The sequence below is a fragment of the Bactrocera tryoni genome, chromosome 4 (genome assembly GCF_016617805.1).
Source record: "Bactrocera tryoni isolate S06 chromosome 4, CSIRO_BtryS06_freeze2, whole genome shotgun sequence".
Classification (NCBI taxonomy): Eukaryota; Metazoa; Arthropoda; class Insecta; order Diptera; family Tephritidae; genus Bactrocera; species Bactrocera tryoni.
The window spans coordinates 79541945-79561801 of record NC_052502.1 but is presented as its reverse complement, the minus strand read 5'-3'; the positions used below and the strand labels follow the sequence as shown (position 1 = coordinate 79561801).

General features: G+C 30.4%; 1 protein-coding gene across 45 annotated transcripts in view; it reads right to left on the bottom strand.

Annotated features, from left to right (window-relative positions):
- The window catches only part of LOC120776155 (sodium channel protein para), a 48454-nt gene extending 37631 nt beyond the window's left edge, over positions 1–10823 (bottom strand). For 28 of the 45 annotated variants that reach the window (XM_040106709.1, XM_040106708.1, XM_040106721.1 and 25 more), the window contains exons 1-6: positions 7768–8353; positions 6942–7029; positions 6655–6845; positions 4641–4673; positions 1413–1568; positions 1143–1348 (exon numbers count right to left, since the gene is read on the bottom strand). In XM_040106709.1, the coding sequence (XP_039962643.1) occupies positions 1143–1348; positions 1413–1568; positions 4641–4673; positions 6655–6804 (545 nt within the window). In that variant the 5' untranslated portion in view covers positions 6805–6845; positions 6942–7029; positions 7768–8353. Of the gene's footprint in view, positions 1–1142; positions 1349–1412; positions 1569–4640; positions 4674–6654; positions 6846–6941; positions 7030–7767; positions 8354–10716 lie in introns of those variants that run through there. The other 17 variants (XM_040106712.1, XM_040106716.1, XM_040106722.1 and 14 more) reach the window with 3 other exon arrangements.
- Positions 10824–19857: the final 9034 nt, after the last annotated feature.

Genomic DNA, 19857 nt, shown 5'->3' with positions numbered 1-19857 from the left:
TACGGTCTCCTACTATTTAAGTTTTCATCTATATAAGGAAAAGCTAACAAAGTTTAACAATCTGTTAGATGAGAACTATTTACATTTGTGATAAGGACGTTGTACAACAAATAAACATTACCCACTATTACATAATTTCCTTTGAAATGATAGGTAGTATTTCAAAACGGAGTATATTTTATACATACGTGTGTATAAAATTTTATATGGAAGCGATACTTTTTAAAAGTTATTACAATTTTTCAGTACTTGACATTTTATTCTAATTTAAATTATATTATGTCAAAGCAAAATTGGTCTTTTATGCAGGCAAATGTATGTAAATTTGAGTAAGTATACTTGAGGATGAACATAAATAAATACGTGGTCAATGGGTAAAAACTCTCGTAAATGTATATATTGTATATATCGCGCCAAAAAGGCTGAATGTTACTGATAACGATAACTACTCAATAAGGCTAAATTTGTTTTTAATACTGTACTCATCATCATAATTATATAAACTTCTAATTTACTCTTCAAAAATTGTATATACGACATAAGAATAATGTTTAAATTCTACTTGTGTATTGGAATCATATTTATATCAAACTGTTATACATATTTCGAGTTCTAATTTAATTATATCGTTCTACTTTCATAATTACTTATGTGTGTTTATATAAATTTCTAAATTTATTCGAAATTATAATCAAAATTATAAGAAGAGGAATTTATATATTATAATAAGGTATATTTACATCACAAACACTAACGCGTATAATTTGCTACTCTCATCATTTTATTCTAATAGATAATGATTAATAAGTACTATGCTATGGCAAGTATAAATTAATTTGATTGTGGCTTAGATTAAATTTGGATATCTATACATACATATAGTTATGTTTCAAATTTCCTTGTATATTACTCATGTATACAATAATTTATTTATAATATACATGAGCGTAAGTGCAGTTTTGGTAAAGTTTAAATTAAAGAGTAGTAATCAAGTACTACTATCACAGAAGTCCTATATCAATACATATTTGCGTGTATATGTTTACATAGAAAAAATATGTATGCATTTATGCACTTACTCTCCTTTTTAGCCAAAAACGTATAACATGGGGATATATAAATTACTGGAAGGTTATACTTACTCAGTGGATTCGACTGTTGGCGTTGTAGGCATGATCATCAGAATGCAGTTAACCAGAATAGTTGTAATTATAAATAACGAAAACAACGGATGCACTAAAATATAAATAGCTACGCGACGTATGGGATTGAACGGGTCGAGCAACCACATTGCTTTGGATGCAGAAAAGCGAAAAATATCTTTTCCCTTACTTACAACTACAAAGGTCTGCAAAAAGAAAAAAAAGGCATTAAATATTTCAGGACCAAACCCAATTACATAAATTACATACCAGTACATTGTTATAAAAAGGATCAATATCCTCGAGAGGAGTGGAGGCCAGTTCCGGAGGGAAGCTGCCCTGCAATCGAACAGGTATTGGCACGCCCTGTTCAAGTGTAGGATCCGGTTGTGGACCTTCATCCTCATCCTCGTCATCATATCGGATCTGTGATTTTCGATTTCAATATTCCATTAGGTGTAATTGTAAGAATGTTTGGTAGTACAGAAAATACGTTGAAAATGATAGATTAGTAAAAAATTGCGAATGTGAGATTGATGGCAAACTCTGCTATACAAAGACATGAGTCTCAAAAATACAAAAGTGTAATTATATTCAATGAAAATTAGGTCAAAGTGTGTAATTAAATATAAAACTAAGTGGTGGGTTTTGTTAAGGCAACATATTGATTTTGGTAGACTTAAACAATTTTGATTCCTAATATTATTATTTGTATTCGGTTTTCGAAATTATTGTCTGTTAACTTTTTGGCCGAATCAGGTATTTAGGTAATAAGAATAGTAAAATGCTTTTAAATATTGAATAAAACAATAACTGAAACTCATTTATATTTAATAATACACAGCTGTTTCAATTGAGAAGCTAAAGCAAAAGAGTGGTGTAGATACGGCATAAACACAAATTTGCAAACGTAGCACATTTATATAATATACTTATACAATGACAATAAAAGCTACTGTCTGCTGTACATACATACAAGTACAAAATAAATTACTGATAATTGAATCTCAAATAATGTTTTTAAAACTATACACTTATAAAAAATACCGAGAAGCAGTCCACTGACTTATTTAAAATTGACAAGGAAGAGCTAATTTTGGTAGAAACAAAGGTTATGTAGCCCTATATATTTATTATGACATAGATCCTGGAAAAGATAATATAAAAAATACGAAATCGATATTATCGTTATTAAGCAACCGATCGGGTTCTGTGAACTCACCAAATAACCAATATATTACTTATCCCCTTCGCTTTAAAGTTAACTCACTAGACGCAAATTAGTAGTTATATATAAAACATGTCATTTAACTGACATATGAGAGTTAGACGAAGATATTGCCGATTAGAAGTGGCGATGTTAAGGAGGTGACACATAAGTATTGTCCACCAAATATTGCTTGGATTGAGTTAGTAGCTAGAGAAATATAACATTTCCTCAAAAAGCAATCGATGTTATAACCATTGGTTAATTTTTCAATTCAAAAGACATGCGGTCATGAATAGTCGGAACTTATCCTTCTGTTATACTATGTTATACTTAATCTAAATAAATTTCCTTAACACGATACAATACTATTTTTATTGCTGGTATCCTGGTTAACATACATATATAAATAAATCTCAAGTAATTCCTCCTATGACAAGATTGATAGGTGTGCTATTTCAGTGTTTAGTGTCCCACACATGTAAAAGTTGTATTCTACATAAAAACACATTTGTAGGTAGTTCTGCCCCAGCCACTGCGTATATAGAAAACTTCTATACTTCATTATTTATTTTCAAATAAGAATCTACTTATGTATATATTTATATCAACAGCTAGTTTTGTTAAACAAAACTAAAACTTAAATTTGAAGTTAATAAAATATATTTACGTATATGACGCAGTTATAACTTTAAGTATGAAAATATTTTATTGCAATGAAAAAATAATAATAAGGGTGGAAAACTGCAATAGGAATAATAATTACTACAAATAAAAACTATTATAGAAACGTGATACTTGAAAGTTACCTGTTGCTCATAAACGTTATTTTCTTAGGAATTTTTAAATTTGTACCTTTTCCGGAAAGAATGAAATTTGCAATGTTATAACACTTTATTTAATGCAACATTACCCAGCTGTATGCATGTGTATTGTACGCCGTTATACATTTATATAATACACATACATATACATATGTATGTATGCATTTTCCGCAAAAAGCGCTGGAAATTGTTGCACCCCAAATCTAAATCATCAGACATCTGCGTAGTATGGTCAAAAGAAAAGTACTTCCTAATATCAAGGTAGAACAACCTAAGGTTTACTAATTAATTTTCATGTAAAATATTAAACTATTCCTACGAATTGGAAGGTATTTACTCTTACTCACATATTTTATATATGTAAATCTATATTCTTCTTATGCAAGTATAGGTTGTTAGGTGAACACGTATTTGCTCAATTTTTTTAGAGGTACCTAACTACTAACATATTTTCGTTGTGATTCAAGTGTCAGTATAAATGTAAATACGCTCATATGTATGCTTAAAAATGTTATGACGTGAAATGAAAATGATATACCGTCATTTTGCAAAATATAAGAGGTTTAGATGGTAAATTCCCAAATTATGCGATTAAACATATGATTCACTGGCGTACCCAAAAACCGTTGAGCGTCGCGTTCAACTCTCAGCGTTACCGCCGCCGCTGCCACTTTTATTTGGGGATGACAGTCAGTTATTTATAGATACGTATACATCTCAAACAAATAATATAGGCTTTGATTTAGCATTCTTAGTATCTTAACAAAATATATATAATTCGGCAGATTATTATTACGGATGATTGATTAAAATAGACACTTTTTTACACATACAATTTTGCTTACATTTTTGAAATGATAAATTTAAGTATAGTTACAACTATTCGACATAACATATAGGAAAAAAAACGTAATGATCATGACACATGCATTCGTTAGTATATATGTATGTATGTATGTAATTAATATATTAAATGTAGTAACGAATTGTTTAGACTCTCTAATACAGTTTCTTCAAATAAACTTAAGTTTTCAGTTCAAGAAAGTGTATTCCTGTAGAGGACTGAAGAGTTAACTACTTGATTCAATGAAACATTTAAAAAATTAGTATGTACATACATACATAGACCAAATAAGTAATTGTCCGTAGTTGTCGTAGGCACAATTGCATAGATTTATGGATTGAATACAAAATGGATTAAAGTGTGCATGGTTAGGACTTATTGGATCGAATTTATTAAAAAAAACTCTGACCTAAGAGTAAGGTTAAAATAACTATCAGATTAAAACCCTAACTGTATTGTTTGGACTTTTACATATATACAATTATACCTAAATCGGCAAAAAAAGTAAAATCTTGTTTGAGTAAGAATTAGAAGTGCATATAAGTATGTTTGTAGGAATAAAATAAAGTAGGCAAACAGCTGCTTGAATAAAACAATTGATTTACTATTTCTGAAAGTCTTACTTCTTTTTGTTTTTTCTTGCGACCATATTGCGGCTGAATGAAGATTTTATCGAATAATTTTAATGAAATTTGAAATGTAACGGTATGAATTTATTATTAAGATTTTGTTTAAAAGATAACCGATGAATGATAAGCGGTACGATGATGATTTATTCAGGAGTGATATTGTATTATTTGGTACAATATCACAAACATTAATTAGTATTTGATTATTTTCAATTAGAGGTAATATGAAACCACGAAAAAGAGAAAATAGAAAAAGGGAAAGTTGTTTTGTTTGGTTATAATATTAGGAAGAAAAAGATAGAGAAAAAGAGAAAAATAAGAAACAAAATTATGTGTATAACTTTCGCCAGCAACCTTTAAAATTAATGTTTTGTTAAACTTATTAAGAATTCTTAATATACATGTTACTTTGCTCGTAAATTAATAATTTCTGTCGTAGTGATTGACACCATATTTCAAATATGGGTTATTATTTTATCGTCACAATTATTTTAACAGAAACAATATATAAATATATATAGAATTTAAAATTTTGTTTGTAGCCTAATTTGTTAAAATATATTCTTCACTGTAAAATATTTTTAAAATGTAACCCATTAACTTAAACAAAAAAGTATGTGAAACAAAATTATATTTAAAACCAATAACTGAAACATGTATGTATATATGTACATATATACATCGGCAAGTAGTTAAATTCATATTACATTATATAAAATAATACAATTTTATATACATATACCAAACAATGTCAAATATAAGCAAAAATAACGTTTACATTCGACTCTGACACAAATTATGAGTTTAAGTAAAATAAAATGTATGGCGAATATAATGTATAATCATATATTGTACATAGTTATGTTAGTAAAGAAATTTCCATCGAGTTTTGTAATTTTGAGGCATTAATAGATACTTGATATAAAAATATGATGGGGAATGTGGAGAGACTAAGATGCTTAATTTATTTGTAGAAGTATTAACACCCTAAATTATTAGGATATGACACAGAGGTTGGTGTTTTCAAAACAGTAAATGACGTTATCTACATATACGAGTATATTATTAAGATTATTACGTAGTTTCAAACAAAAATATTTTATATAACACGCAAATAACTATTTTATAATACAGTTACAAGTAGAAGCTCTTTCCATTAGTTCAAAACAGTTTTAAATTCAATGCAAGCATTTGAAATTTACGACAATTCAAAAAAGTGCGAGGTTTTTAAATAATAAAAGAGAAAATTAAGGACATTTAATAAACCAAATTTTAACCGCTGCCGTTCTATTAGGAGATACTGATATACAAGAGACTTCAAAATGTGATTTTCACATAATGGTATGCATATGTACATATATGTTTATATACATTTTTATTAATCAGAGTATCTCCTTAATTGCTATATGTATGCATGTATACAGTGAAATTCCCATAACGGACCGTCTTTATAACCGGACACCTGCGTTGTGTACAATTTCTTGTTCCCGTTTTTAACATCGAACAAAAATGCTGCGACGTTGTGTGTCCGGTTATGTGGAATTTAACTGTATATAATATTTTAATGAAATCCTTTATTTGAGGAATAGGTATAACAAATCAATTTGGAATATTTTAGTTACTTTAGACACATTGCGATTATTAAGAGAAAAATCGCATACACTATGCCAGTTTATGTTCTAGGTACAGTAACTGTACAGTACAATTGTAAAATGAAGTAAACCGTGAAACATTGTTATAATCGGTAATGAAGTACTAATGGTTACACATTATTATTTGGTGAAGTCTGATTATTACCAAAACCATTTTGAATAACAATGAATACTATGTATTACTCATTTGTAAAGAGTATATAAAGTTATTATAAAAATGTAAATAATACTTTGAGATAAAAGGTGTATGCACAAATATACGTAAGATGTTGATTTAATAATAAACAAAACATTAAGTTTAAACATATTGAGAAGTTAACTAATTTTACAACACAAAGTTGAATTAAAGTATTTACCACCTCGCCCTCGGCTCTTTTTCTTTCAAACTCCTTTTGTTTTTCATATTCAGCGGCTATGCGTTTTTCAATTTGAATCAACGATTCGCGGGTGAAGGGACGGAACAAGCTACGTTCTTCCTCAGATATCGAGTCGGAATCTTCTGTCATTGTCTATACGGCCAGCAGTGAGAGCCTCAGATTTCCAAGGCCTGTCAAAGTTATTTTTTCGAGTAATTACACAATAGCAGTAAATGTATGTATATATTAAAAAAAAATTAAATAACGGATGGATTAAAAATTCTTACATGAGGCACATGGATGTCGCGGGTTAGCTTTGGATTACAGCTATATCCGAGGCGCCATTTTCAATAAGCGCCCTCCGCTTTTATAAATCTGCAATAAAAAATTTTAAGTCCTTTGAGGAAATGCAAAATTTACAGTTAAGAAGTCAAATATGTTGACGAGAAAGAAATGCATAGGTATCAAAGAAGACACCGAACTATTTATTTGCATATGGGAAATATTATACAGTAAACTACAAAAGATATTAAATATTATATAGTAAACTACTAAAGATATTGAATATTCAGAATTATCGCCGTCAGAGAGCCTCTATAGGATTATATATTGTTACTAAATAAAAAAACAATAATACTTAAAATCAAAAGTGCACCGAGAGCATTGCGAACTTGCATAAATACTTGTTATCCTTTTTGTTTTTATCACATTTTCATATATTTATTTGTACGTAGTCAATGACATTTGGAAACTTAACGAAACTCGGAACCATTCTCTCTGAATTCTCATTTACAGATGTCTGTTATGCGAAGTAGAAGAGAGAGAGAGAGAGAGAATTGGATGTTATGTTCCAATTTACATTGACGCATATATGTTTTTACATATGTACATATATACTTAACAACAGCTTAAATTCCAGTGTATTTGTATGTATGTATGTATGTTTCAATAGCTGTAAACAAATTACTAGGATCTTATTCAACTGCTTTGCAATCAATGGTAAAAACGTTGAAAATGAGCTCGACCTCTTAAAAACTACGGCGTTTTACAAATACATACTTTTATTTGAAAATTAATTAATGAAATATTGTTAATATGATAAGTCACACATACCTTTGATCCCAGCAAAATTAATTGCTTTTGATTACAATGATCCTTGCTGTGGTTATATGTTTCTAATAACCTATTTAAGGTTGACCTGAGATTGTTCAGGTGAGCGGGAGAGCGTATTAAGTCCTTTTGTGTAAATGTTGTGAACTATTTTAGAACTGAATGGCTCCGTATTTTCTACAGCAGCTCACACTTGGCATCACTCATAAATCAATTGTTGAAATAAATTATTGGTTTCATTTTTATTTATTTTCTACTGGTTTTTAAGTGCGTTGATTTATAGACATAAATTATAACAACGTAAGTATGGTAGAAATAATATTATGATTAAATTATGAGGAATGGTACCAAGAAGCAACTGCCCAAGCCTCTGTTAATTTTTATAATTTGATATATTATAATTTTTGCTGCTGTTGCTACTGTTGTTACGAACGTTAACTCTTTTTGATATGAAATATGTATGTATATCTCTTTAGATCACTTTCAACAACATCACTTATTACTTTTCGCCAAATATATGTTTTTTTATAGCTTCACATTATTTTCAAATATATGTATATTTACATATGTGTCAACATATGTACATTCACTTTTATTAGAACATTTAATTTTTATTCTTGTTATTTCACTTATGAATATATATACACATACATAGGATATGTATGTATGTATATACCACATTTTTAGCACTTTCACATTATAAATATTGAGAATTATATTCCTTATAAAGAGAGATATGCGCTTTTTACGGAATTTTTTAAATTTCTTACTTTGACTTTGTTTGAATATATGTAAGCTGATATTAATGCATATATAACACAGGTATATAGCAAAAATAAATATCGTAATCACTTTTATCATCTACGGAAGCAGGATCTACTACTCATACCAAAGTAGTAGTGTATAGTATTATATATATTTTATTAGTATGCAAATATGGACATATGTATGTATGTATGTACGTACATACATACATGTATGTGTATTAATTTCGTTTATATACACTGTGTCACTTAAAATCTTAGTATCACACTAACCAAATTGAGAAAAATATTCAACGGCAATTCTGTTTTCGATTTTTTTTATCTTTACAATATACAAAAAATACCAAATTAAACCATTCTAAAAAACGTTAAAAAATTTTAATAAATTTTAAAACACAATTTTCACTTTAATATCTTTTTCATATTTAGAGGGGCTAAGAAACTGTTACTTAAACATATCATTCTCGTTATATACTTAAAGAAATCAACAAAAAAATATAACCGTTGTTTTGGGATACGTCGAACTTTTACTCCATTTGATTTTATAAAGCACTTTTATTACATAATCTGAAATATCTATATGTAGGTTAATTGTATGAGTGTGAACACGTACATAAAATACCGCAGTAAGTATACAATATGTACGTACATAAACATACATATGTACATATGTATGTGAATTAAGACTACAAGGACATTAAAAAGACGAAATTCTGAGTAAACTCAAAAAAAAGTGCTAATAAAGTACGATATTTAATATTTATGTATATATGTTTGTATCCATATATATTTGTATATATGTACATATGCATACATTGCTTCGTCATCTAGTGCCGAAGGGTTTACATTGATAATCACGAAAATAGAATTATTCAATGAAAATCCCTAATATCGATTTTTATGCATAAGTCATGCATACGCCCAATAATAGAGGCAATGTGTTGTAGAACGAAATAATCTGGAAAATATTAGAAGAAAATATTGATTTCGGTTCAAGCTAGAAATTTATATTTTATTTATAGTATTACTGTTTAAACTTATATTTCTGGAAATTAGAATTTTCGTCACTAATAATTATATCATTTTATATGTTTTATTAGCCATTCGTTTTTGCTCAATATAAAACAAGTAAATATTATTTTACGCGAATTTTTAGTAACAACTAAATTTACCACTTTATTTATTATTGCAAAGATCACGTTAACTGGGGATTGCGGCAACTTCGAAACAACCATCCGCCTCAGCGGTAGCAACAGCAGTGCCATCGGCAACAGAAACGACAGAAAGACAACAGATATGACACCATTTGTAGGACGAGAAAAAACAGAACAGCATGGTATGACGAAGTAATGAATCAGCAAAGGCCTGAACACTATTCTTATTGCTATGAAAGAAAAAAAAATAGTAGCACTTTTTTCTAATTTCTTGCACTTGTTTTATTAACTCTACCTGGTTCCACTTTAGCAAAAAAAAGTATTTAAGTTATAAATGTCGTGAAACGCAATATTTTTCAACTTGTACGAAAGTAACCCACAATTAAATTTGATTTTCGTTCTACACTCAAAGAACTTCGTCGTACAGGCTAATAAAAATAAAATTTGAATAAACGTTTCACTCTTGGCAATGTATTCGGTCTTCTGACATAGGTGCTTCGTGAAAACACATACTTATATTTACTCATATATGTAGATTACATATGTATATAGATATTTTTTCTATACGTATTCAATAAGGGGCATGGACATATGTATATACATATATTGTACATCTATAGTATTGCTACTCTGGGTGGCGTATAATGACATATCCTTGTGCTTGGCTCGCCTTTTACTCGTGCGAGTATGGAACTGGTATTGCTTTTTCTTCGTTTAAGCTTGTGCCTTCCTTTTCACACTCCACCTATGCTCATACCATTTTACCAGATACACAACCCCGGATAGAAAAATCGAAAGTCAATTTTTTTATATCATTTCTTTAAATTGTATAATTTTATACTATTTTCAAGTTATCTTTGATATCAAGAAAAACTTTCTGTGAACATACTATACACTATATTATTTAACAATTTTCTTTTTTATATTCACAATGTTAAACACTAAAAAAACTGATTCTTAGTGTTAACATATTGCGCTTTCATAAAAACGAACCGATTTTCAAGAAAATTTTATAAATAAACCGTTTAAATTACATTTTAGACAGCTTGAAAAAATCCTTATAGTATATTTTCTATGTATTGACTTAGGGAAATGAACAGTTAGTAAGTGTTGCAAGCGTTGCCTTTTACCCGAAAATCCGTTCGCCTCTGTGGTTCGTTTAAACTGTCGTCTTGTGCTTGAAATGAATACCTTGGAAGTCTATGCTTCGTTAAGTTTGTTGCAATAACAATAAATTTGTTTGTAAGTTCGTGTGATTATTTAACGAAAAGATATATTGGCGCCTGGGATATATACACATATGTACATAAGTTGCATGTCGCACGCAATACCTCACAGACCATGTGCCACGGTCTTTTCTTTACAACAAACGACAAACACATCATAAAGTCAGCCTTTGGCGGCCACTCAATGACCCCACCCGTTTGCCAGCACCAACCCGTTTACGCTCACAATACTCGGTCATTAGGACACCCGAGCGGATACGAAATGCTTCGTTTTATGCTCCTCTAACATTTATCGAACTATCGGTAAATTTTCGTCAAATTTTGACAGATAATTGTAGAAACGTCAAGCAACGAAGTCGACACATATAACTGACTCACTTTTGAAAGAAAAAGAAAAATCAGAGGATATTAAAAACAACACAGAATGGGTAATAATAGAATAGATGGCAGAGAAGTAGAGTACAGTTGAAAATGAATCCTGTTCAAATTCCCATTCATAAACGGTATAAGAGTCCTTAATACGATGCGAAAGAAAAGAAAATACTACATATGTACATACATATGTAAATAGTATTAAAATTGGAACTTTTCAATATAGTAGAACAAGTAAGACTAATTATGCACATATGTTTTCCTATTGTACACACTTAACTTACTCAAATTGACGTTTCCGCAAAAATGTTATTTCCATTTAAAAGTTACAACGTATACGTTAAAATGACGTTTGTATACATACATATGTACGAAATCTTTGCACAAATCCTGCAGGCCACGATAAATGGATTTTATATTGGTGTTATAGAAATTAATATACTCGTAGACAAAGAAGAATAGGCGAATATTTACATTTGGAAAATAAAGCAATTGTTCAACTTTGGATCACTCATTTGTTCTATAGTACACCATACACCAATTTAGTGGACGTCATTATCTCGTCGCTCCAATACTGCCTTCTCCTCACGCGACTTCAATCCATCAATATTATTTTATTCCTTTGACATTCTATTTCTTGTTATATATGTTTAAGGTTGCGATGGTAACTATTTGTGCGCACACAAAATAAGCTCCCCAGCAACTGCTACTAGAGCAAAGGAATGCACCAACCACTAATATACATTACAAATTGCGCCAGCGATTGAAATGAAATATGGATAGTTTGAGTGCATTCGTCCTCGATATGATAAGTTGAATATACATATATACATATGTACATACACATGTTTAAACTTGTAGAAATTAAAAAAAAAAATTATGCTAGTGCCTACGGTAAGGTAAGTGACTTCAGTGCGTTAAATATTATGACGAGTTAATAGTGACGAATTTACATGTACATACATATGTATTTGTAGGTGTACCAAAGCTTTTTTATTACATTTCTACGCTTTTGTAATATTTTATGTCTGAGGATTTTATGCCGAATATGGTTATTTGCATACAAATACACGTGCTTTTAAATATTTAAGTTTTATTTACATATGTACATACATATGTACATATGTACATACATATGTACATATGTATGTTTCCAGTCTGTTTTGATGACATCATACAATGGGCACAGTACCGTAAATTCTTCCTTACTATTATTTCATTTAGAGTTATGATACATATGTAAATGTATGTAAATGACAGAAGATAAATTGTAAATGCGCATGTGCATTCCTTCAATACAAATTTTGGTAACATTGCTAGAGAAAAATTTACATAGCTTTTAAAATTAGCTCTTAATGTACTGAATCATGGTCATGGGATGCAGTCAGCTGTTATTTTCACGATTCACTGTTTAGTGAGAATTGTTTTCAACTTTCTATTTCAACAACCGCTGCGCTCATTGACATAGACATTATAATACACTGAATTTTCCTTTGTGGAGGAATTTTGGAGAAATAAAATCGGACTTTTAAATACATACCTGTTTGTAATAGTTATACTGCACACGAAAAATTCTGAAACTTGTAATATATACATACATATATTAGCTTGTTTTGTTGAATAAATTTGTGTTTCAGAAACTTATTTTTGTTAATATAAATTATATACATATATGTGTTTGATGTTATTATGGATATTCAATATATCACTGCAAACGCAATAAAACTGACTGTATCTGAAAATTAATTCGAAGTTATTTCATTTCCTGCCGTTTTCAGAATAAACTTCTTAAATGGTTGAAGTAACCAAATTTATTTACGTTAAAACCGTCGATGGTGTGTTATTAGTAGGTGGGTGAGTAGTCACAGAGGCAAGTTTGTTTAACTGTAATTTTACTTTAGAATTGCTCCGAATGGAATATAATAAATTTTATGATTTTTGCTATTTAAAAGTTCCACCAATATAACCTCCTTATATAAAATAACAAAATTTAATATGTTAGGTTCTAATCTGAACTAAGTACAATCAGGGAATGTTAACAAATTGAGAAGGCGCAAATGCTGTACCAGAAATGTTTTAGCAATTGTTTTATTTCAAAAAAATCAATTCAAGGGTTCGAGTTATAGTAAACTTCGAGTTATGGAAGTTCAACCGTATTTAGAAGATATGGCAAACGCTTTCTGCAATGTTATTGATTGATGATGGGGCGTCTGCGTTTGTTTTATCGATTGCACGAATGTTTAATTTTTTACAATTGCATATTGTATGTACTTATCTATATGAAAAAATATGCATGCGTATGAAAGGAAGAGAATATTCGAAAATATTTTCATTCAAATTTGTCATTTGAAACATATAAACAAAGATAGCTGTTTGACTTCACACAAAAGACACTATATTCAGATGTTATTTGTGGTGCTGTTTGTATAGTATATTTTCTTATTGTAACATCAAATATTTTGCCCATTGATGTCTATTTTTAGCCCCTTTCCCCGTTTACCTCTTGGCATGGTGTTTGTTTTTTCGAAATTGTATTTGAAAATTAGAACTTTTTAACATTTGCGCCTTCCTATTCAGTAGTGAATATTCTGTTAACATTTTATGTTATTTATGCTTTTAGTTATTTTAAAGTTTCACCAATAGATGTCGCTTCATATTAATAACGAAATAGCAAAATTTAAAATAATAGGTACTGATAACAACTGAGTAAAATTTATTTTCTAAAGCTTTTATCAATAAATAAATTCTCTTATTTTAGCATACGCGACTGTATCCAATTTTTGTATGTAAATGATAACATAATTACAAGTATCGTAAATCTTAAATATTCACTATATTTTGTGTTTTTTGTTTGCATGTTTAAAAATTTTGGAGGTTATCCTTTCTGTGTACTTTTGCACCACTCTTTTACATGGACGGCATAGATCATTGTCTATATGTCTGGTATGTCAACCCCACAAAATTACCGGAGTCAAATGACATAACGTAATCGCCAATTAATAACCATGCATACGTAAAAATGTTCGATGAGTACGAATTACGTATACGCCATGGTCTCAACCATTCATGAACTGACAATAAATACCAAAGTAAATAAGTTCGAATCACTAACATAACAGAGTCGGCGCGCAATGATATTTAGTATTGCACTATGCCCCAATTTAAAAACTTAATAAATAGGGAAACGGCGATATATGTATTATCTATTGTGAAACTTTTTTACAACAGTAGTGTGTATATATGTACATACATACATATGTGAATAAAAATAAGTAAAACATATATGTATATTATATAATTTACGTTTTTGATGTGTAAATATTTGTACATATTTGTATGTATAAAATAAGTAATTAGTAAGCTTTTGGCCATAGATACATCTATATATACCTATATGTATGTATATATGCGTAAAAACATATGTACAAATGCTTGTTTAAAAATGTGAACAAAAAATATATAGCAAAATCAATATTAATCATCGGCGATTATTAAACGGCGCTTGCGCATCGCCAATAATTTAAATGCTGAATCTCCACACATTAGTAATTTATAGAAGCTTATTGTGGTACCAATTTTGTTATTGCTATTTATATAACTATGTGCTTAGTTACATTGCTAATGATGCTAAAACTAACTACGATTTCTAAGTAAGAGAAAAGCTGTAAGCCGTGAATAGCACTGGGTGAGCCACAATGTGCTCACAGCTAGCAGCCCGTATAGTGTGGGCGTTGAAAATAATTGAAATATTAATTATAATTTTTTTATTCTTTCTATATGCGAACAATTTTTCACGACTGCGCTGCAACAAACACAGCAAGTAGCAGCTTAAGAGTGACTCTGGGCACCAAATGCTTAATCATCGGCTATTTTTGAGTATTTGCTTAGCTCCCATTACTTTGCTTCTCTTTATGAAAATGGAACGTTTATGCCTTGATGGAATGGAACGCATTTTTTTATTTTTAAAGTTGTGAAGTAGATTAAGGTGCGTGCGCCCAAACATTTTATACTCTTGCAGTTGGTATCTCTAAAAGTCATAAAAATTAATATTGGTCAGAAAACTAAAAAGTGAATAATGAGAATTCCACTTTCGTTATTATACAATATGTGCATTAAAATTGTATTTGGTATCTTATTAACTGATACTAATATTATCCCATTTAGCAGATACCAATATGTGTATCATATTATTGATTTGAGAAGTTAAATAACAAAATCACTAATTTTTACTACAGAATCACATAATACTAATTGAAATAATAGCTATGTATACGGTATAAACTCAAACACAAAGACAATATTTAGAGTATTGTGTATAATTTCTTTAGACATTAAATCAAAGTATTCTTGAAAAAAACTACAAGTAGAAGCCCACAAAATTAGCAGCAAAAGATACCCATTACTCAAGTTTCTTACCGATTCACAAGTAAACCTACTGTATTGGTTAAACTTAGCGTTTGTGGGGAGAGAGTTAATCTTTAATAATATATATACATTTTGCACAAGTACATAATATACATTTTACATAACAACTGAATAATATATTGTATTGTATGAACAACAGAACAGAAGTTCAACCTGGGTTTTCATGTGTAGAATATATTTTTAATATATCAATTTAAATGCATTAGTAATTCATTATATGATCTTCTGTTATTGAACATATACTCATGCATATAACACAGAAGAAAGGAATATGTAAGTATGAGTTCAACTTGTCTTGTATTCTTAGTCCTTTAAGACTTTTGCAGAGTTTTTTCATCAATATAAGTAAAAGTTAGGTTAGTTGATATGAATACACATAAATGGAAATTGAGTAAATTGTATGTCAATAGAAACTACTTGATTTATTACGAACGGTTGAAATACTATACAAATTACCTACTTGAGTAATAAATAACTTAAGAACTTTATTATTTATACTAAGCGGTGCGAACTTTTTCCATTATTTTTTGGAAATTCAAATAAATTATAGTATATAAATGGGATCTTAGCGATAAGGATAAATATCAATCGCAATAATTGCAGCCGCTTATAAGTACATACAGGTAAATAGTTAAAATATTATGATATTTATTTTTAAACATTTGCTAAACCAAAAAATTTTTATTTTGTGTAGATAAATTCTATCATATATTACGATTTATTGACATTTCTTAAAGGCTTATGTGGTATCACATAAAGAGCGATGCTAGCGATAACAATATCAGTAATATACGCAATGTGTAATTGGTCAGCCATTTTAATAAAAAATAGTTTGTATACCATAACAGGGTAAATTAAGTTTGCCACGATGTTTGTAGCAACTAACTAGACTGCCTGGCTGGATGTTTGTCCGTCTGTATGTATATATGCGAACTAGATCCTCAGTTTTTGAGATACCGTTCTAAAATTTTTAATTTTTCTCCCCACGTAGCTGCACATTTGACTGAACTGCTGATATCGGACCACTATAGCTGCTATACAAACTGAACGCTCGGAATCGAGTGCTTATATTGAATGTAATCTCCGAAGAAATGTTCACATCCAACTATTAAGCATTTAGCAGTCATATAAACTGACCGAACAAGATCCTTATAGGGGGAAATGAGTATTACTAAATTTTTCCCATTTTCAAATGTTTCTTATGGTGCCAAGGGACACGTAGATACAGATTGCTAAGGTATGTCATTTGTTACCTAAGTTATCCGTTGAACTAGCAAGCAGATATAGCATAAGGAATTATAATCGCGATTATGAGTCTTTGTTTACCAATATCACACTCTCGGTAACACTTAACGGGAATATTAAATGTGAAAAAATAAAGCGCTTGCATAATTTATTCTAGTCTTTAGAAAACGCGAAACACCAGCATTTGAATGATCAATGATCAATGAAATTAAATAATTTCGGCTTATTTATTTTTATTGTTTATGTGTTTGGTTGTTTATTCAATTTTTGGTCTATACATTGAATAACAAAATAAGCTTACATACCCTTTTTTTTAAAAGGTTGACTGAATCTGGTTATGTCTGCGTATGTTATAGCGACGGCAGCCTTGAAAGGCGATTAAAATATGATACATACTGTTTTTCAGTTGTATTTTTATTCGTTTCAGTTTTGAACACTAATTAAGGAGCACAAATAACTCAATTTATTCAAAAAAAAAATTATGGTTTAGAAAAAAGTAGATTTAAGAATTGTTTGATTATTTGCTCATACGAGTATTCATAAAAACGAAACAACAAAGCATGAAAAAATGTGTTTACGAGAGTTTAATTTTTATTTTATACTAGCTGACCCCGCAGCCGTTGTCCTGGGTGAAATTATGTGTTTTGAAATGAAAAAAGTTGAAATTATATTGTGTCGAAAATGATTTATTTTCGATTTTTCTACATTTTTTTAATGTAACGCAGCTTAATAAACATAATTTTTTGATTTCTGTACTGGTGCGTAAATATACAGAGAAGATGGGTTTCCAACTCGTCAACACGCCACATATATCTGGCCGTACGAAAAACATAGCATTTCCCGATTTCCTTGTGTCCTGTTGATTGTCAACGCAAAGGCAATTTTCCCTGGAAATTGAATACGTTTGAACTGAAATGGCTGTCCCTTGTATTCGATAACTGCGTCATAATCAGTCGGATTCCATTACACAGTTTCGGTGCATGAAGATTGTGAAACATTATGATGACAGATCCAATTTTGAGACGCAAATGATGCTGGGGCATACCAAGTCTCTCCAAAGAATTTGGAAATTCCACTGGATAATTTGCGGTTTCGTCTTTCTTGTCAAGACGATCGATCGATTTATATGTGCGCAAACCTCCCGGAATTTGACTTTGAATAACATCGGTATTTTTGGCAGCTAAAATTGCGCGTGCACTCAAGCAATTGCAGTTACGATAAATAATAATGGTCGGATAAACATTCGTGATGAGTTCAACTTCCGTTGAAGTGAATTGACAAAAGGGAGGTGAAATTGATATCAAACCACTGGAAGTATCAACCGAAATTTGCCCATTTCCAATTCTTAGCGAATACAATGTAAAATGTCATCGGCAATGTCATTTTTTCGTATCCTATAATTAACGCTAATTTGAAAGCTGATATGTCGAAATGATCTTCGCGAAAAGTATGCGAACTTCAGTGGCATGCGAAGTAACTATCGCATTGTCCTTCGTCTGATTCCAGTGATTATCTTGCTCCAACAAATGCAACTGCTGGCATGCTTCTCAAAAAGTTGCACACACTGTACCATTCACAATAACCAATGAATTAAATGAAGTTGAACCGCGAGACGCATAACAGTCGGAAAACTTTCATGAATTGCAAAAGTAAATATCCTACAAAGCGCTTTATTGCAGTTCACATATCGACCCATTTGATACTGCTGATCTCCAATACCCGCTATGTTGCTTTCTTTGGTGACGTACTTGCAAACGTATTTGATCGATTTCACCAATCTGCAATATTCAACATTGACATGAGTTTTGAATGTGAATTAGACAAAAGTGGCGAATATGGTACGATCCATGTGTTGTCAACTTCGATGTGTTGTTAACGTCGATATTTACGCCTCTAAATGCTAAATGTTCTGCCATTGTCGTCTGGTGAGCGACGCCGATATAGTGAATATCCATCATTTCCCATTTCCGTTTCCGAAAGAAAAGCACATGAGTAGTGTTTCGTACATTTATTGTCAGACATACAAACCAAAGTAGGATTGTAAGGTTCGCAAGGTCCATGAACCATATTGGTTTTCAGCACTTCGTATAATTCTGGATCTATCTCTGAATAAGGAATTTCCGCTGAAATGATATAATCAATTTGATCTGGCGTAATCACCATCCGCATCCAAAGATGACTGTGTGCGTGCAGCTAACCTCTTTTTTGCTACTCAACAGAATACATTCAGCATCTAACAGCACCATATATACCATAGGTTGCTTCAAGATAAAGACCATCAAACATCGCAGCTATTGTTTAAAAAGTCGTGCTGTGATATCGTTACAATCGCTAGCTGATTGACCGCGATCTATAATTCCGCACGTATGTCATCACATTTTGGGAGTAATTCTTGCATTTCCTTGGGCTGCCTTACGTTGATGGCAAAAAGAACGCCGACCAATATTAGCGCGACCTTTTCATGGCTTCGTAACAAATTTCAATCTATAATTGATCACTTCGTCTGAAACACAAATAAAGTTTTCACTGAATAACTTTCAATAATTTTTCCTTTGGATAGTCGGAATAAAAAAGCAAGCGACCGCAATTGAACGATTCAAATAATGTACAAATCAAAATATTGAAAAACAAAACGAACAAAAATTGAAAAAAGTGTATGGAAAATGTTACTTTTTGGAATTGTCCAATTTTCCGACTTCTCCTCATGAAAAGTATAAGGTATTTTGTTTCTAAACCTTTCCTGATCCACAACAAACAACCTTTAAAAATTTCATCAAGATTGGTTCAATCGTTCTCTTAGTGTTACTAACAAACAAACATTCATTTTTATATAACGTTTGTATGGGGAAAAGAAAGGGCTGTGTTAAGGGGTTTTCCGGAAATTATTCGATTTTTTCTCGCCGTGAA